This window comes from Harmonia axyridis, chromosome 1, assembly GCF_914767665.1.
Source record: "Harmonia axyridis chromosome 1, icHarAxyr1.1, whole genome shotgun sequence".
Taxonomy (NCBI): Eukaryota; Metazoa; Arthropoda; class Insecta; order Coleoptera; family Coccinellidae; genus Harmonia; species Harmonia axyridis.
The window spans coordinates 24,078,896-24,099,624 of record NC_059501.1 but is presented as its reverse complement, the minus strand read 5'-3'; the positions used below and the strand labels follow the sequence as shown (position 1 = coordinate 24,099,624).

General features: G+C 33.8%; 3 protein-coding genes across 10 annotated transcripts in view; 2 read left to right on the top strand and 1 right to left on the bottom strand.

Annotated features, from left to right (window-relative positions):
- Positions 1 to 20,729, bottom strand: part of LOC123680079 (protein madd-4) — a 583,820-nt gene that overhangs the window by 67,207 nt on the left and 495,884 nt on the right. The window lies entirely within an intron of this gene.
- LOC123680218 lies at positions 7,847 to 9,904 on the top strand. The gene is made up of 2 exons (XM_045618011.1): positions 7,847 to 7,997; positions 9,374 to 9,904. The coding sequence occupies exons 1-2, from the start codon at positions 7,986 to 7,988 to the stop codon at positions 9,845 to 9,847; spliced, it is 486 nt and encodes a 161-aa protein (XP_045473967.1). The 5' UTR covers positions 7,847 to 7,985; the 3' UTR covers positions 9,848 to 9,904.
- LOC123680272 lies at positions 16,151 to 18,992 on the top strand. The gene is made up of 2 exons (XM_045618077.1): positions 16,151 to 16,304; positions 18,429 to 18,992. The coding sequence occupies exons 1-2, from the start codon at positions 16,293 to 16,295 to the stop codon at positions 18,795 to 18,797; spliced, it is 381 nt and encodes a 126-aa protein (XP_045474033.1). The 5' UTR covers positions 16,151 to 16,292; the 3' UTR covers positions 18,798 to 18,992.

Genomic DNA, 20,729 nt, shown 5'->3' with positions numbered 1-20,729 from the left:
GTCACATTCTGGCAGTCAGGTGAAGTGCCGTGCGAGGGAGCAGTCAGAAAAGCAAATTTGAAACTTCCCCTCGTTTTCTTGCCTCTTTTGTAGGTCAACTATTGTGAGATGAATTGATCGAGGCCTTCCAGTTTCTTTCAGATGGGGAATTTTCTTGGGTTATAGGGGTCGAGGCACTTACCTCTCGTCCTGAGTGTTTTCGATGAAATGAACATGGAGTCACTAAGTTTCTTCCTGTGGGTTGGTTCGGAGTTTTGTTTACTTCTTTAGGCGTAATTTTGGGGGATATCGAAGGTGAAGAAAGAATTGTGAACCTTTTTGGGATGAAATAATTTTAGTCTCCGATTTCAGAATTGCCAATCACAAAATGAGTTTCAGACCACCATGAATTTTTTCGTTCAGTGTTCAGTGTGTTTGCCCATCCTTCTAACATCCTTTACTGCTACAATTTTCATCCGATTCTGATGAAATTTAGGACGAGTCCATAATAACACGTCTGTAGTGACTCTGTATGGCCGAAGGGTGGCGTTGCTGGCTTCGCGTCACTCTCTAGCGAGGCATCGGTGAATTCATAAAGACTTTGTTCAGAGTCACCTCTCCAGATTGAAGCAATCGTACCTGGCAAATAGAAAATTTAGGGCGAATATCGATAGTACCAGGTCAACGATCAGAGAAATAGAAGCCGGAGTTCCCCAAGGATCGGTGATAGGATCGCTGCTGTTCAACTTATACATGGCAGACTAGACATACCGAAAATGAATAGATGCAAGATAGCCCAGTTTGCAGATCAGACTGCCATATAATTTCACAGTAGAATGCCTAATGTAGATAGACCTAGATAAACTACTTTAAGAAATACAGATTCAAAGTGAATATATCGAAAACAGTTGCAATCCACTTCGGAGGAACAAGAGTAAAGAAAGAGAAAGCGCGAAACGTCAAAATACAAAACCAGACGATAGAATGGAAAAAGGAAGCAAAATATCTGAATGAAAGAATGAAGTTTAACAAATAGATAAAAGAAAACAGAAAAAAGGCAAGGCAACTGCACGGGACACTGTACCCGCTTATTAACCCTAAAAGTTAACTTTCTTTAGAAAACAAGCCGAAGATGATAAAAATAATGCTAATACCAAGCATTACGTATGCAGGAGTTAGCTGGTCCAATACGAAAGACAGTAATAAGGTTCAGTTGCAAAGTACGCTAAATTCAGTAATCAGACAATAAAGACGCTGAAAGAGCACGAGAATAAAGAATTAAGAAAGATACTACAAATCAAAATAAGAATGACAGATAGGAGGAAATACCTCTTTCAAAAACTATAAAGAAGAAAAAAGTGACATGAAGTAGGGAGGTATGTATCCCAATCAGACAACAGTAGAAAATAGGAGAAATGAAATTAGAGGCGTAAAGAATGTAAATTCCGGACCTTAAACAAAAAGAAGATCTGAGAGTCACTTCTCCACGATGATGAGAGAGGGTGTGTCTTGGGCTGATATTGCTGGATAGCTCAACTGATAGGACATTGTTTCTATTCACTTGACTAAACGGACTACAAAATGCAGAACTTGCTCAAGTACTAAATCGATAAGTTCATACGATGCAAGTAACTTTCTTCACTCGATTCAGCTGCTTGACACGTGTGAATTGGGTATTAAAATCTATGATATAGAAGTTTCCTCAGAAGAAGGAACGGAAAGTGAATTCATTGTTGAATCCTTTTCCATAACTTCCCAATAGCTAAATTATTTAACTGAGAAAAACATTGACCCTTCTGACGCACGAAAGAATTTGCATAAATAATTAACATTGTAAACTTTTTTTGAGCATCAATTGATAATTTCAAAATAAATCAAATTATGTTACGCTACTGTTATAGTGTCCCGTCAGACAAGGAGTGACGAATGTTAGAATCAAAACAAATGCATCAGTTACAAGTTAGAAGGCGATTTCCGTTCCTCTCATTAATGTTGTTCTAAGGAAGTTTCTGAAGATGCCAACCGCAGTCCGCAGGAGCAGTCAAAAGTTTTGTGGAAAAACTGACAGGACCACATCCTAAATGCCCAGAAAATTCCAACTTCGTTTTAGTAGCAGTATTCAGTTTCATATTTGGATTGGGTTGTAAGGGGCGCCATATAAATTATGCTCTTTCGAATATACGGTTTGCTTTTATATGCATAAATCAGACTTTGACGGGACAAAATAGAAAAAAATAAGTAAGTACTGCGGAGTGAAGGACAGGAAGCAATAGTGCCACAACCATTGGCATAGTTTTGATGCTAAATGTGTAGATACAAAATTTCAGCAGAATTCGCAGGTGATTAATTCTTATCGAAACTTTTCAAAAATATTTTTTATTAATATTTTAGGAGAACGATTCATACATTTTTTTTTCAGATCTCAAATGTTTCTCAGTATGACTCTACATAAGAGCCCTGTTTCAAAAAGCTTTAGAATTTTTTTAATATATAGAAGGAAAAAAGTCGTGTATAGGTATTAAAACATAAATCATATTCATCTGCTTCAATGCTGAAATAGAGAGAGAACAACTTACTAACAGGGTGGCCACTTTTTCACTGGGATTGTATTGGTAACTTTTAAACCATAAGAGTTAGAAGGTCGGTCAAATGGAGAAAAAGTTGCATGCATAGAAGCATTATCAAGCCGTTCAAACAAATCGAGATTATCAGGGCCGGTTATTGAGATATCATAAGAAAAGTAAAATTCTGTCATTTTGATTTTTCTTTTTTCCCACTTTATTTCAAATATTATCAGAAAATGTTACAGGAATTTTTTATTCGACACTAAATTGTTCTCAATTTGACGTAATCAGATTTCGTATCCAACGTTTCGTGCTCTCTGGGCCACCCTCAACCTCATTTTTTTCAATACGGACCTGTATATTTTATGACACTTTTCGAAATAACTTTTAACGCTGAATTCAACGATATATCATACAATGTCATTCAAAGTTCATTTTCAGGTGATTTTGACCCTTATCCAAATTTCTTTACTGTCGAATGAAAAATTTCTGTAACATTTTTTGATAATATTTGAAATAAAGTGGGAAAAAAAGAAAAATCAAAATGACAGAATTTACTTTTCTTATGATATTTAAATAACCGGCCCTGATAATCTGGATTTGTTTGAACGGCTTGATAATGCTTCTATGCATGCGACTTTTTCCCCATTTGACCGACCTTCTAACTCTTATGGTTTAAAAGTTACCAATACAATCCCATTGAAAAAGTGGCCACCCTGTATACCATCGTCTGATTCTGCAAACTAAGACATAACATAAACTTCTTTGAAATAGTCATTCTAAACTACATCAATTCTGCAGTCGAATCACTCAACAGATTCTAGTCTAGAGGAATGCAACATGCTCAATGCTTCGAATGACTAATGAGGAAGATAACAAATCAATACGAGAAGTCTAGAAAGTATTGAAGCCCGAGAGTAATAAAGTGCAGACTGGTTTTACAGACTTCTTGTCGTCTACTACGTTTAGATTAGTGTGCTGAAGATGTGTTTACAATGATGATTGCCTATGGCGTGTCACCGACGAAGTCCATGAATATTTTGCTGTGTTCAATTCGATCAAGAGCTTATCTTTAGGAGTGGACGACAATTCACTTCTGTTTCATTTTATTGCTCGTAGACATAACATGTACATGTATAATGGAGTGAGATATACGAATTGCTCCCAGGATAATATTATAGAATGAAATATTTATTGGAGATGCATCTTTGAGTGCTCGTTCTCTGAACAGATCACTCACAATGTCTGCATTTTTCGATTATTGAACCGGTCTCAAACTATAAGGTTCGACTCACTGATGACGGCTTAGTGGTCAATCAAAAAGAAAAAAAAATACGTTAAGGTCGTTTAGACGGAAAATTTGAATTCGATTGTAGAGCCATCTGCGACGAATCGTGAAAAATTGTTCGTACAAAACCTTTGTGTTTTTCACGTAGAATATGAATCTGCAATAAAAATTAGGGGTTCCCGTTTGACTTTTCATTCGAATAATTTTTCCGTAAGATGTTTTCATTTCCAGATTTTTAACTGATTCATCTCGAAAAAATCACCCAGTATATACTTTCATTGGACGTTTCTTTGATATTTCTCAACAGTTTCCGTTCATATTTCAAAAATGTTTTTATCTGAATGGTATGTTTAAATCTTCTAATGGAAGTTACGAATGAAAAATTGCATCTGTACTACCTACTAGACGTCTGTTTTTGTAATTCTACCTTGGTGACACAATTTATTCAGAACATCTTTCTTCATGAATAAATTATTCTAATGGAAGGCGAGTATTAATCATTGATGAATCGTCCAACGCAATATGCATATATTGTCATGTAGGATATTCAGCTTACTGACTAAAAGTACCTAGCTGATCATATGTATAAAAAATCAAGCTATTCTTTTTTTCTTAATGCGAATTACCTTAAACGAAAATGGAATTTCATTTGAAAGTTTGATTTACAAAAAAGCTGTAAATTTAACATTACCACCTATCATTTCCTTCGAATATAAAATGACGAAGAAGAATGCAAGTTCCAATGAATATCATGATGGAAGGTTTAAACCTCATCATTATATCGGTCTATTTTGTCCTTTTATGATTATTTCCGAAGGATGAATTTGATTTCTTGATTTTCATTCCTTGAAATATTGAAGATTATTTTTTCTAGTAGTAAGTAGACTATACAGGGTGTCCGGGAAAATATGGAAAATCTCTCGGATTCAGATGACAACATAAAAAAATAAGATGAAAAGTTTCCATCACTTTTTGTCCTAGCGGCCTTCCCTACAGAGATACGGCCTCCTAAATGACGTCACTGGAAATCCATTTTACTGGAATAAATTTCAAACTACTTAATATAATTTGAAGAATATTTGATGAGATGAACAGTAGTACGGAACTCTTAAAATACTGCCCTTAAATTTAAATTAGCTCTTTTAGTTTACCAGGGACGGACTAGGTTGTTAACGTGCCTTTCTGTGCCAAAACTACATAGTTAAGAATCTTTGTAATTTCGACGGATTCAATAACATAAACTAGAACTTTTTTGTTCCTTGAATAACTTTCGTATCACACTTTGTTGCCTACAAAGAATAAGAATTCATGGTTCTTTTAAATAGAAATAAAAAAATTTATTCTTTGTTATTTTGTTTTTCGATAACGGTTTATTTTATCGACGATAAACAAGAGAACCTTTTTTCAGCTTAAAGTTCAAGCTATCCAAATTTGTTTTTTTCTACTCCTTATCATACAGGGTGTTGAAAATGTAAGCATCAAAATGTACAACCTAGTCCGCTCCTGGTAAACTAAAAGAGCTAATTTAAATTTAAGGGCAGTATTTTAAGAGGTCCTTACTACTGTTCATCATATCAAATTTTCTTTAAATTATATTAAGTATTTTGAAATTAATTCCACTAAAATGGATTTCCAGTGACGTCATTTAGGAGGCAGTATCTCTGTAGGAAGGCCGTTGGGAAAAAAAATGAATGAAACTTGTCATCTTATTTTTTTATGTTTTATCTGAATCCAAGAGATTAAACACATTTTTCCGGAAAACCTGCATAAGTATGATATTATGACTATGAGAGGTTTACTTCTTCAGATTTTTGGATTATTAACATTCTCAAGAAAAGCTAATTTTTTTCCGTAGATTTCGATTTAGGGAATTTATTATTATTATTAAAAAACAAAAATTGTTACACTACATCTGAGGGACTCGTCTATTCGTCCAATACTGCGTGGAAGATGTGAAAAAAAAATAATTCGATAAGAAATATTTTCTAGATTCAATGGAATAATACAGACAAAATTCATTTAGTTTTTTGTCAGACCTTTATTGATTTCACACAGCGTTATAACTTATGAATACCTATAGACTATTCCTTCAAATTTTTAAATCCAAAGACAATTTAGAAGAGAATCACAGGAATTTTATAATAACTCACTGAACTTGCAAAGTCATCGTAATATAAAGGAATGATTTTTATCCTTGCCTGAGGATTGAAGTGCGGAAAACGAAATTGAATTCCAGTGTTTATTTCGAGTATGAAGGTATTTTGTGAAGAAAATACTTCTTCATTTTCGTCTGTCCAGCTTGAAAATTGAAAAGAATTGTTTAAGCTATCTACTCTTCAGTTCAGAGCCTACTCATGGCCCGATTTTTTGTTACTATTCTATTCTACTATTTGATTGGTTGAACATCAATATTGACATTGCGATCACTTGATTTGGCTTCCTTTTTCAATGATTGAAATTCAAACATCTTATCCTTTCCCTCATGGTCGCGTCAGCCAGGGTTTAATGGTCCAATCTTTTTCTGTCTAATGTTATGTTGGAGTCAATGCTCTGAACTGCGCGACAGCCCAAGAGCGCATCTATGTATTATTATACAGACCTAACCTAACATACTCTAACTTAAGTTTGATTGAACTGATGTGATACTTTTCAAATGTGAAAATTGTGGTCTCTTTTTCATCTGACTTACATCTGTGTTGAATGAAACTGTGAATATCGCTCGAAAAACTCGTCAGCCCTATTAAATAATTCTACTCAATTTTATATCAAGATGAGGCCGAAACTGGAAAAATATTGATTTTTTCATGTGTTGAAGTAGTACAAAAACTCTCATAAATATAGTAATGAAAAATGTATAGATTTAATACTTGCTTTTCGATAGTAGTAGGTCATTTTGGTTATTGTTCAAAATTTTATTTGTTCTTGTTCGGCAGAACAGAGAGCGAAAGAATACAAAAACAAAATGTAAGTAAATTGCGAATTTTTTAATACAGGAATAACAGGTGAGATTCGCAAATGAAGAATTAGCTGCCAACATAAAATACGTTCTTTCGATCAGAACGAAATCCAAAACGCAAAAACTCTCAAGAGGAAAGGCGAATGCAATCTTGAGATTCCAAGTATCACTATAAGTTATCGCAAAATTCAGGTGAAATTTTTCCGAGCACTTGATCTCAATGAGTTATTCAAAAGTTTCTAGAGAAAAGCTTTGTATGCATTTCTAATCTACATAGAAATTTTTTTTCCAAAATTGCGAAAAACGAATTTGTTTGTCCCATTACTTTTGTAATGGGAAGCTTTGTGATCATTTTTGAGATGAAAAAAAAGGTTTGTCTCTGATCATAAAATTTTGTTCAGCAAAATGCATTTCAGATCCCGAACAATTTTGATTTGTCTGTCTGTCAGTCAATGTGTTCGCACATATATGTGCAACAACCGTAACTTAAACAATTTCAATTAAATTTGATTTTTGGAAATATAGGTATTTTGGTTGGGACATTGTTTTTTCAGCGGTTTTGATTATACCTTGAGTGTACCGAATGCATGAAATATAGCTTTTCGGGAGATAATAATGTTACAAGACCAAAAATAACTTACTGTCGATGAGGAATGCAAAGTGCCACACCTATTGGCATTGTTTTTCTTGTCATAGAAGGCCAGGGATGAGTAATATCATATCATAAAACACTTTTCTATATTTATTTAGTTATGTTTTCTGAATTATATCCAGTCTTCGCCAAAAATAATCAGCATCGATCAACAGTCTGGAATTCTATGTATTTTTTTCTTTCGAAAACACTTAAAAATGTTAGTAATTTTTTTTTACTGCATTCCCAGTCGCAGATTCCATCCAGAATCTAGTGACCTTTCGGCAGTTCAATATCCTTCGAAAATTTCAGGTTGTTCAAAAGATTTACAATCCCTATCGCTATTTCAGACCGTTCCAATTAATGACCTTACCCTAAAACATTTCGATAGGAAGTTCCTCATGCAAATGAACCACTGGCCAAACCCGAAGTCATACAAGAACCATACGAATATGTTGCTAGATTTGTCAGCGAATTTGGGCGTGGCAAGGTCGATTCTTCCAAGTATATAATGAACCAAATTCGTGAGATTTGTATCATTGTCCAGTTCTCTACAACAGTGTCAAAATGAACGCTTTCGTGAGTAAACTTACTGATCTTCTTGCTTCTTCAATTAGCCTCACTTTTGATGCAATTACTCGAAATTGGTTTTCGAACAGATTCATTTTCAACTTTTCGAATACATAATAACAACTTTCTAAATATAGTCTTCCTCAGTCTTAATGAAATTTTCGGAAAAATCATATCTGAAATTTAGAATCAACACGAACATCTCAGAAGAATAATTTTTCAATTGAAGTTGATAACCTAAATTTTTCTGTACTTATTTTCAATTTCCTCAATCAATAATATTGATCCATCATATGTCGAACAAGAATGCTGAATTATCTGCAATAGGTTAACAGGTACTTGACCAAGAAGTTGTTACTAAATGTAGAACAAGGTTAACATTTGTGGACTTTAACTGTGAACTACCTATTTGTCAATTCGGATTTTCAAGTGGGCATCTGCATTTACGTAAACATGCGAATGAGTTTCATAATTATTTCGTTTATTCATTCATAGTTTCGAAAAATTATTTTCTTTATAATTTTTTCATACAATAAATAGAGAAAAAAATCGACCAATTTATTCACTGAAGTCAATAATCACAAAATATTAATTCATGTATGAATTACCGAGAAATTAAAAATCAAAACAGCACACGTACATCTAATTTGAACCTTAAACGTCAAATCTGAATTTTGCTCTCGAATAATATTATTGTAACAATTTTTGGCAGACATACTTGAGGTTTTTGAAGCTGCTACAGTGTACTGATGTTGATTATAGAGAATATCAAACTCAAACCACGCGAAAAACATTTCGAATATCTAAAGCTAAATAAATCATTTAGTTCAAAAACCAGATTAACAACGTTGACGCAAGAATTATTTACTTTTCCCTTGATTTCAAAAGCCCCTATTTTTTAATTACCAAGTCTGAAGTGGGGTTTTCCAACATCAGTTTGAGTCCCTATTATGTTCTGTAGAGTTTGCGGAATGTACAGGAAATTTCACTGCAAATCAGAAATTTAATGAAAATGAAAACCGACTGGTGATATCCGCCTTCGGTAGGAATATTAACATGAGAATTTCGTTATCTAAAATGGACCGGAGATTGTTTTAGGAAACTGATGAATATGTATTTGATATAAGCAGAGAATTCCTGGAAATTTCAGAATATAAATTCGATGCCGCATTCCGACAGCACTTAAAAATTGCACCCTTTCCATCAACCAATGAAAAATCTCTGTAATCGTCGAGCTGAAATTATGCAGCAGCCATCAATTTTGGATTAATTAGGAAATCTAATCAAAATTCAATTATCAGCTTTCTTTATTATGAATCTGCGGAATATTTTCACTTCTTCCGATTTAAATTCCTTCATTCTTATGTGTTATATTCATTTTATAGGCCATCATCCTCGCTTTTGGAGCTTTCGCTACCGCCAATGCTGGAGTACTTCCATTTGTAGCCTCAAGGGCGGTAGTAGCACCTCTAGCAGCTGGAGCCATAGTGGTACCAAGGGGACATGGGCTCGAAGGTCAATACATCCCAGACAATCTCGAAAAACTCTACGATGATGGTTCCTACAGGCCTGAATTGAGAGCTCAACCCTTGTCTGTCTCCCCCTACGGTTTGGTCCCATCTGGAAGTGGTCTTGAAGGTGCCTATGTCCACGACAACACCGAAAAACTCTTCGACGATGGTTCCTACAAACCCGAAATCAGAGCTCTTCCCTTGGCCCCCTCCCCATACGGTTTGGTACCAGCTGGATCCGGTTTGGAAGGCCAATACGTTCAAGACATCAACGAAAAACTTTACGATGACGGTTCCTACAAACCTGAATTGCAAGGTGTTCTTGCTGTTAAACATTTGATCGTATAGACTGTGACTGTTATTATAGGTTTTTTTTGTAATTAAATGTAAAGTATTTTCAATTTATACTGGTTTTTCATTTATTACTCTGTTTCAATGCCATGTGGGCAAATATACCGCGTGGAAGGCATGCGCTTCTGCTCAAGATTGATAAGTCTGGAGTTCGAAGACTGCGATTAGACAGGTACATTTTTCATGGCAGAACACCATTTTGGTCTTGGACAAAAAATATACAGCGATGGGACTTAGTTGGGCAGTGAAAACAGAACATGCACAAGCTTGATAATAATAATAATAATAACATATATTCATCATCAAAATTTACAGATAGATAGAATCAAAAAAATAAATATCAGTTGACACACATGTCGAACATTGAACTATTTAGTTGATGAGTTAGTTGGATAAACTCTGAATCCAAAAATTTTGAGAATACCTCAATAAATATGATTTTGAAGGGAGGTACTATTAACGCTTATAAAGGAAAGTGGTGAAAGAAAGTTCAACTTATTACAGTCACTCTTCTTTATTCGCTCATTCTCAGAACAGATCTCAAGATCATTTCGTGAAAATGTATATAATTTTCGAATTTTGGGACGGCAATAGTATCAAACGATCAGATTCGACTCACTGATGACGAATCCACCCTTAATTGTGTTTTTAAGTTCTGACAGAAACATAAATCCCATCTAATTTGAAAATTAAAAAACCTGAAGATCGCAAAGCGATAGTTTTAGGCGTTCTGGAGTTATGGCCGAAAGAAGATATTCTTCTACTGATGCACTGAAAAACCAAATTGTGTCTTTAGGTTTTGACAGAAACAGAAATCCCATCAAATTTGTATGAAAAAACGAAAAGGTCGCAAAGCGATAGCTCCAGGCGTTCTGTAGTTATGACCGAAAAAAGATAATATTCAACTGATGCACTGAAAAACCAAATTGTGTCTTTTTCGGCCATAACTCCAGAACGCCTGAAGCTATCGCTTTGCGAACTTCTAGTTTTTTCATACAAATTAGATGGGATTTCTGTTTCTGTCAGAACCTAAAGACACAATTTGGTTTTTCAGTGAATCAGTTGAAGAATATCTTCTTTCGGCCATAACTCCAGAACGCCTGAAACTATCGCTTTGCGACCTTCAGGTTTTTTAATGCAAATTTGATGGAACTTCTGTTTCTGTTAAGAAAATCCTATCATAACATTTGAGATTTCGAAGGAAAATAAACAAAACAATAAACTACTGACTTAGCGCCCCCTATCGAAAGCAGCAAAAACAAATTTAGCATGAGTATATTTTGTCCTCAATCGACAAGATATTATCTCTCAGACGAGATCTAATTTGCTCAAAAATATTGAGCCAATCTGAAGCTACAGGCATTTGAATCAGTCAGATTTCTCCCTTTCCGCTACCCTTATTTGATGTCGTAAAACCGAATGTGACAATTCAAAAAGATAGAAAATTTTCCAAGGATTACAATGATGATATTTTTTCTTCAACTTTATATAAAACATTTTCGGGTAAAATTAATTTTTCTACTAGACGATAGCTATTACGCCCCCTAGCGGTAGAGGTATGAACTTCAAAACAATTTCCAGTTTGTTTTCTTGAACACTTTAGTGGTAAAAATTTTTACCGCAAGTCTCTACGATGAGTGGATCCTGAGATATAGCCGCTTACCTCGCTTATTTGCCCACCCTGTAGGTACATAACAATTTTAAGCATCGTACAAAATTTCGTTTCAATAGCGTCATCAAAATTATAAATAATTGAAGAATGATGTCGAAAAAAAGAAGAGCATTGATGGTAAATCAGAGCTTTTGAATGCTCGTCATTCATGCGCCATGCGTTTTTGGTTTTTATATTTTGTTGAAGAGCCTTCAAGATGAAATAGTAATTCATCCCCGCATTCTCGCCCCAACTTCAATACCTTGTTAAAGTAATTCTTGTTTAATTGGAAGTGAGGTAGTACAGTGGTTTCGATTTCATCAATTAAGGAAGCTATCAGATCACGTTGGTGCTAGGCATAGGCTCGGGCATAGGTATCTATCTCATATCAAACTCATCGTGGAAAATCAATCACCAGAGGCAGGTATTACAACTGATAATAATATTCATCCCATTTCACTCAGTTCCATTTTGTTGGTATATCCTTGAAATGAATAGGGTTCTATTTTATCTAACGATTTCCATCCAATTGAAGAATTTCAGTGAATCCTAACTCTAGCTGTTGTTATATCGAAGAATGTCTCTTTTATAATTTCATGGGTCAAAATTATTGTTGAGTTGATTTTCAACTTCAGAGAAATCTTTAAGATTTTTTTGCTCTACAGGGATATTTCTGTGGAACTCAATTATAAAATGTTGTCTCCAAATATGTCTTGAGGAGAATGAAATACATACATATGATTATGGAGGATGGTGACTAAAATGACGAAATGTAAAAGGTTCTGAGAGAAAGTTTTAGATATAATATTTGCTTCTTCCAGGGCAATACCAGGCTATCATATTATCACCCAAATATCAGTAATCTTCAAAAATTGAGTAAAGAGTGTTATTGAATGATTGGGTTTCACTTATAAAAAATTCGAGGTTAATAATAATTCTGTTCGTTCGAAAGGCTTCGTTGTACACGATAACTGTCGAACAGAATGTGCTAGTGTTTTGACTTATCAGGGTAGGTTCAGGGTCCGAATATGTTTTCTCAATAATATACCTACCTGAACGTACTGAAATTAGAAGTCAGCTGGAAAAGGGTGAAATGAGTATTCATGGATGATTTTCTGAGGATCATATCATTTCCAGACAATTTATCTCCAATGATATTCAACTAAAATGTTGTGTTCTTTCATCGATGATGAAGCTTTCACAAGGAATAATAATTGAGTTTTTTATCAGATAATTTGCTACACCACTGAATATCTTTTGTGTTCAGTACATCGAATTGAGTGTTGAGTGTACCTATTCAACCAATTTTCCAATTATGTTATCTTGTTGAGTTCGAAATTATGAATTCCGAACTAGACGAAATTCTGCATTTAGATGTATAGGATAACAGTTTTAAGCTCAATACGAATTTTCATAATGCTCGCTCCATACAACCGGACAATTTTCAAGAAGAATATCGCAAAAAACTCAATAGACAATAGTTTCAATCTTTCTAAATTTCACGTGTAGATATGAAATAACAATTTCAAGCAGAATATCCCAAATCCTTATATTTCTTGTATATATTTTTTGTATTGAATGAAGATTTAGCTACATTTTCGAACTTGATAAATAATTTAATGCTGATCGCACACCAGACTACAGAGTCACCGCCAGGACCGGCAAACCGGACATTTTGCCGAGGCGCCAAATTTTAGGAGCGCAGACAGCTAATAAAACAAGACATATTTCTTGACAAAAAACTGTTTTCTTAGTGAAAATTCCACTCTTTGTAGTAATATGACATAAAATACCAATGACCAATTTTTTTTTAATCGAATAGGCGCTTTCAACTATTGTTATGAAAATACAAATATGTACTTAAAAGCACCTTTAAGAACTACATAATCTTTTTAATATAGACTTATAGATCGTCGCATTTTTAAACAATGCAGGACGTTTTTGATGAAATCGACAAAAAGTCTTTTAATAAATTTGACAGTTTAACTTAAAAAATACGATTTCATATGAAATTGAAACGATGCCTGAGGGGAACTAAAAAGGCTCCTTCAACGAAATTCAGAGCAATTAGACAAAGCATGTCGGCGAAATTTTATTCTGCCAGGGCGCCAAAATGTCTAGCGGTGGCCTTGCTAGACCATAGACAGAATATCGAAGAAATGCCTAATATTCTTCCTTATTAAGTCCACTATAAATAGTTTGATATATTTCATCTTCATGGTCATACACTAATGTTATTTCATTTTTTCATAACATCAAACATTGATGATATTCAAGATCGAGACGAGGGTATTCTATGAAAAATAGCAGATTAAATGGACCGAGCGAACAATTATGAAAAACGCTGAGTTATTTCAGAAGGACAACATAGAGATACACAGATATCGAATTGCCAGGCAATCATAATGAAACAAACAAACGGATATTTCTTTTTGTGTTATGAGGAAGTTTCCCTTGTTTAATTGAATCAATGACCCGAGAAATTTTCTCTTCGGAGTATTGGATCTCTAGGGCAGTTATTCAGATGTTGTTTACTCTTATATCAGCAGAAATGTTTTCAAGGGGGATTTATCATTGTGCTCAGATGGTCTTAGATTCCATAACAAACAAATTTTGCAATCTTATGTCATTGAAATATTCAACAACGTCAATAGCTTTTTTCTAGATTTTTGATTATGTAAGTTTGTATCATTCACGTAGTGGATAATGTTTCAAAAACATCATAAATAGAACAGCAACATATCCTATTCGATTGTGACTAATAGTGAATGAGGTTCAGTGATTTCAATCCAAAGTTATTCTGAATAAGTTTCTTGACGGAGATTTTTTCAAAATAGTTGAATAATATCTGCTTTTTCTTGTATTTTTTCATTTTTAGAAATTATTTTCTTCTCTCTCTTTCTCTGTATGAATATTTTCGGAAGTATTGCTGAAATTTTTTGACGATTCTATTAGCAAATTCTCACATCCAAGCTTTTTTCATTGTGAATATTATACAAGGTGTTTCAGAATGAGGTCAAAAAATTACGCGGGTATTTTCTTAACACTATTTCCTAACCAAATAACAAGATGTAGGAAATAGAAAAAAAAATGTTTTTCCTTGATAGCTTAGAAGTCACAGAATATATCGGGATGACCTTTGAAGCATAATTCTTCAAACTCTACAAACTAATGTAATGAAATTACTCCAAAAAACGGTCAGGGCTAGAAAAGATGGGGGTTGTATTTAGTCATATTTTTGAAGGAAGATAACAATTCCTATATAATTAAATGAATTTTTTTCAGAAAGTTCATGTTTTTTGAAGAAGCGCTCCGAAATATCAGAATAAATTTTGGGATGAATATTCTCTAAAAACTTCAAATTTACTTTTTATCTTTTTCGTATTAATAAGTGACAACTATAAATCTATTGGAAAGACTGAATAATACTGTTTTCGATATTCAAAAAATAAATCATTGCAAAAATCTATGAGAGCCTTCAGCTTTATTTATTTATATATTCAAATTAACGTATCTCGGCAGCTATGGCCATTGACACGAGATCACATTGAGAGTCTGTTTTGAAAATTATATCCCTTTATATAAAATTATTATAGAAAATTTTAGGTTTATTCATTTTTGAGAAAAAAAATTATTCAAATTTATTTTTCATTCTATTCTTATCAACCAATCATAAGTTCCTTCTAAAATATGAAAAAATAAACCCAACGCTGCCCCTGCATTCTCTACCCCTGATAAAAAATTTCAATACTAGTTTACAGTGTTTGAAACGTTATAACGTTTTTTTTTTCGATTTCAATATCTCTTGTGGTCTCCAAAATTTCAAGGAAAAATTTTTTTTTACACTTCAATATCCTGTATTTCAATTAGTAAGTAAGCAATTGTGAATCTATGTTAATGGGAATTTTTCTTTTAGAATAGTGTCAGGAATAATTTCCAGACAATTTCTCATGTAATTCAGGAAGTAGTCATTAATGATTAGGTTCGACAAAGATATCTAGAGATACTGATGTCTTCACTGTGTACATGATTCGATTTTGTTTAAGATATTTTCTGAGCCAGAAAACACCAGATTGGATCAATTTCTCTTTCCTTCCGTAGTATATAGTATATTGAACATTTACCTATAGTAAATACAGCAATGTGTTATCTGAGAACCATAGGAAACGGTGTGAAAACTCAAAAAGTTTGACCATCTTCATTAAATTAGGCTGAAATCAAAATATCTTAATATTTCAAATTTTTCAAAGAGGGGGTGGGTTAATATTTCTCAACATATTAGGTTTGACTCACTGATGAAGAATCAGGGAGTAAGAAATTGATTATCGCTTTCGACTTTCATGGTGAGTTCATCATCGCGAAATCATAAGACATCGACACAACGAAAACTTTTTTCCTTGTCAAGAATTATAGGCACTCTAGGTATTATTATTATTATTTGAACTGGGGTCGTTTTGAGGCACTCTAGGTAACTCAATCGCCTAAGGAGAATATACTTGAGGATGTTACCACCCCATAAAACTGCAGACAAAGTGAATGAAATAAAAATTAATTATTCTTCGCACCTTGATCCTGTTCTAATTTGATTTGAAGGTGTCAATTATATTTTTATTGACAATCTGCATAGCTTTGAATATGTTCCTTTGACTAGAATACCTTAGAAAGCAGCTTAGTTATACAATCTCAGGGAAATAATTGGGTGTGAGCAAGGTTATCGGTTCAACTATAAAATCAATTGCAATTCTCTTATTGTTATCACTTGTTCCATTGAGGTAAAACGTGATTGTTAAAATGAACAGCCTGGTAAGTTGTTACGATAAGCCCTATTAATTTGAAGGTATAGATAATACCTTCAGTAAATAGTTAGATCTGTATCAAGGGATAGTAAAAATTACTGCATGATTCTAATTGTAGTTCTGTTGATATGAAACGTATACCAATAATTGATAAAAATTTTTTGACAAGTTTGCAAAAACGATTCAATGTCAATGAAAAAAATGAGGAAAGCACCGATATCAAGTCGGGAGCTTTTGATCGCTCATTCATACATTTGAAGACCAAAGATATACCCATATAAATTAACGAGCGCTCGAAAGCTCCATTTTTCTGATACAGATTACGTTATTGATACGAAATTTAGCATGAAATTGTTTTTTTATATTAACCTTCGAAATCTCTACTCTGTTGGATTTGTTGTCATGAAATATTAGCTTTTTTTATTACTCTCAATTTGAATGCAAAAATCTCCTTAGGATCTAGAAATTGGGTAGTCCAACTCGCGATCAATCGAATTTTTCCAAACTCTCACATTACTATCATAAAATTGAAAAAATATAATGATGAATATTTTCACTGCTAGATTGTTCAAGAATGAAAGATAATTCCGGGTTTTTTAGTCGTGGTGTAATTAGATTTTCATCTAATGTTTCGCGTACAACTGCGGTAGGCATCTTCAAAGGTTCTTTGGTGGTAGATGGTAACTAGATACTGAATTTCTTCAAAATTACTCAGTAATTTGATATCGTTAATTCTTTTTCCAAAATTTCTAGCCTTCAGAATTTGAAATGAATTATTCCAAACTCTCAGGATAATATTCAGGTTTTTTTGAATAATTTTATGAATTACATTTAGTAGTAGAAAAAACCCTATTTGAATTGACTTTTCGATGTTGATGCCCTACTGATATATTAAACTGAATATTTGAAAATAATTTTTCAGAAGTTGAAATTGGGTCAAAAAAGTGCGAAATTTCAATTAACCGTTTTGTGTGAAATTCATTTCGAACAATAATTTTCGATTTGCTGATAATATTTCAGAATGTTGAATCTAAAAACACACCATCCAAATAAAACTATAAATTAACAATCGAAATATTTTACATGAAAGTGTTGATGGAGTATAGGTGAAACTAACAAACGAGTAAATGCAAACGGAACATGTATTATAAATTGTAGCATTCCAAAGAGTAATTGAAAGATATAGTCGTCTTTCTCATCGTTCGTTGATGACTTCACTTTTCATTGATGAAACCAGAATATATTCTATTGAATGGAGTATACTGTCTATTAGAATCGAATGAATAGTTTACTCTGTTAATTTATCTCTGTGTTAAAGTCTATAGCATATTTTTCAATTTGTTCAGTTCTCCTACCAATAAGCCTAGATCAATTAATGAAGTATATGGAAATACTTTGTCATATTTTCAAATATCGGGAATTGATCAATGCAAGAAAAAATATTTATTATTCATCTAAGTTCTTTGAATTCAAAATTAATTTGTTACTTCCGAAAAATTATATTTACGCTCAATCCAATAATCTAAATATTTTTTAAATGCAAAAAAATATGGGAATACGGTGTTTTTTGCTCAACAATTATATTTGAGTCAAGAGAAACTTCGGAAAGCATTAGAAAAATAAATAGCAATTCTGATTTGACGACCCCTCCTCAGTACATTATTTTGAAGGCAGAGAGGGCAAGATCGATGTTTTATACAAAAACTTTTAGTCTATAAATTCCTAGGCCTTTTTCGTATCTACTTCGAAGCCTATTTTTATGCTTATTTTTCTAAATTAATACTGTTGTACAAGCAACAAAATATTATGTGCAATTAAAAGGAGCATATTATAGAAATTGTTCATTCTAATTTGAGCTACCTAGTTTAGGTTGAGAATATGAAAATTGTGTCAGTCGACATGCATTCTGACATGTCAGAGTTCGATTGAATGTCATGCTTGATTCAAAAAAATAGACCTGAAGTCATGCACATTTCAAGCATGGACTGTCAGAAACAGAAATAGACACGAAAAAGTCTTAGTGTAATAGGAGTTGATATTCATTAGGGTAATTTAGGTGATAAATTATTCGAAATAATCTTCAACTATTGAACCCAATAGGAACAAGATCTAAATCTCATTTTTTTTTCAGGGAGCCATTACTTTCTTTGCTATCGTAGCTGCAGCCTCTGCCAGCCTCCACGGTATCCATGGAGGAGCAGTGATTGCTGGACCCTCTGGTGCCATCACCGCCAACGGTTTGGGACACGCCGCTGTTGTCGGACCAACCGGCGCCAACCTAGGACTAGGCCATGCTGGTATTGGACTCCTTGGAGCCCCAGGTCTCCTAGCTGCCCGCGGACTCGGTCTTGGAGCCATCGGTCCACTTGGACTCGCTGCCCATCTTGACGTTGGTCATGGGGGCCTCATTGGATCAGGCATTGAGGGACAATGGGTCCCAGACATCAATGAACACCTGTACGATGACGGTTCCTACAAACCTCACGTATACGGTCACTAGATATTGTGGAACGTTAGTTCCGCAGAAGGTGTTCACATGATGCTCAACTCTTTTCGCTCAGGTCTTCTCGTTATGTACATATGGAAAATTTCATCGTAGTCACACTGGTTCGCATTTTCATTTGACTTATATCCCATGAAAAATGTATTTATTAGTCATTGATATGGATGTTCATTACAAAGTTTTACCTTGGAAGTTGTGTTTTATTTTTATTCGATGCTGATGATTTTGTAATACGGCGAACAGAAATGACTTGAAATAATATTTAGTCATAAATTTATATCTCGAAACGGGAACTGAAATGGCATTGTAAGATTACCATCTATAATTTTCATACGCTCGATGAAAATGTTATGAATTTCAAGAAAAGTTTCAATTTATTATTAAGGAATGGACAACACAAACTATTGAAGATATTTTTCAACTTAATTTGTGTGGTTCAAATATAGTAATAAACACTCATAAATCGTTAGCATAAGTTTGACATTTCTATAAAATGTCTCATAATTATGAGCAAATATGAATTCTTCATTCTAACAGTGCAAAGTCAGGCAGAAACGAAAAGGGTTAGTGCAAGTAATTTTGGAATATCTTCTCTCCGAAATTGAAAATATGAAACGGCCATTTTCACGAAACCCCTAACCGCATTTTGCCCATTAACAAGCATACCCTGAAAATTTAAGATTGTGCCAGTACCGTCCTAAACAATTGTAACCTTTCGCTAACTCTCCCGTCAAAATGGCATGACTTCGCAAGCTTTTTGTTGATATTTCCCTAGATTCCTTTTTATTATCAATATGTGGTTCACAGCATGTGTTTCACATTTGCGCATGCTTCACGCCTATTATTCATCTCAAAAAGCATAAATCTATATGGGACCATCTACGGCCAAAATTCAACACTTATAACACTTTTCATTGAAATTGGATAAGGACAGCAGAAGCTGAAGCTGTGCGGACACACCTGCCGACAGACTGACAGGTCGAAAGACTGACAGACACGAAAACAACCGTCTGCAGGATAGTCTGAAATGCTTTTGTTTAGCGAAATTTCGGAATCGGCTACCAAAAATTCATCTCATTCCAAACGTTATCAAAATGCCTCCACTATTTTTTATAGGATCGAAAGAAAAATGAACTGAATCATTTTTTTGTACGATAGAAAGACTTTTGTTAGCTACCGCATTTGTTGCTAGATCGGTAGATCTAGCAGGATTCTAAGGGCCGGTATTATGAAAGATAACCGACGGTTCAACCGTTGCGTCAACTACCAAATTCCTTAGGGGAGACTGGGGAAGATTGATACATTTTTTACAAAATTGTTAATAAAAAATTTGTGCTTAATATTTACCAAACCATTTATGTCAGAGTGCAATTTAGGGACTTCGCTTAAACGTTTAGCAATATTTAATAACTGAAAATGGAAATTTCAACCTTGATTATGAGTTCTTGAAATTGTCGGTGCAAAGTGTCTCAAACCTCCCTATACATGGGAGGCTTGATACACTTAAAAGGAGGTTTGATACAATAAGAAATAAGGTACAAGCAATAAGGAGAAATCAATCTTTTATTATCATAACACTACCTAATTTCTACATGATTCGCAAGTAAAAACTTTATTTTACTACTGACACTTACACAGGCTGAATGGCACTCCATTTTCTGATGAAGATGACGATCCAGCTTGCATTCATTATTTTCGGCGTTCATCAGAAAATGGATCTTTTTCATTTTGGTCCTCAGGATCCAAGTCAACAAACACACTTTTTTTTTTTTTTGCATTTCTGTTCAAAACTTTTCTTTTGAGATGAGATTTACTGTATTAAATTTCCGTAAAAGACAAATTTAGAAAATATAGGACGTGAACATATTGAAATATTCGATTGAAAATCTATACTACTGGCGTCTATGTTCTAAATGAAATGCGCATCAA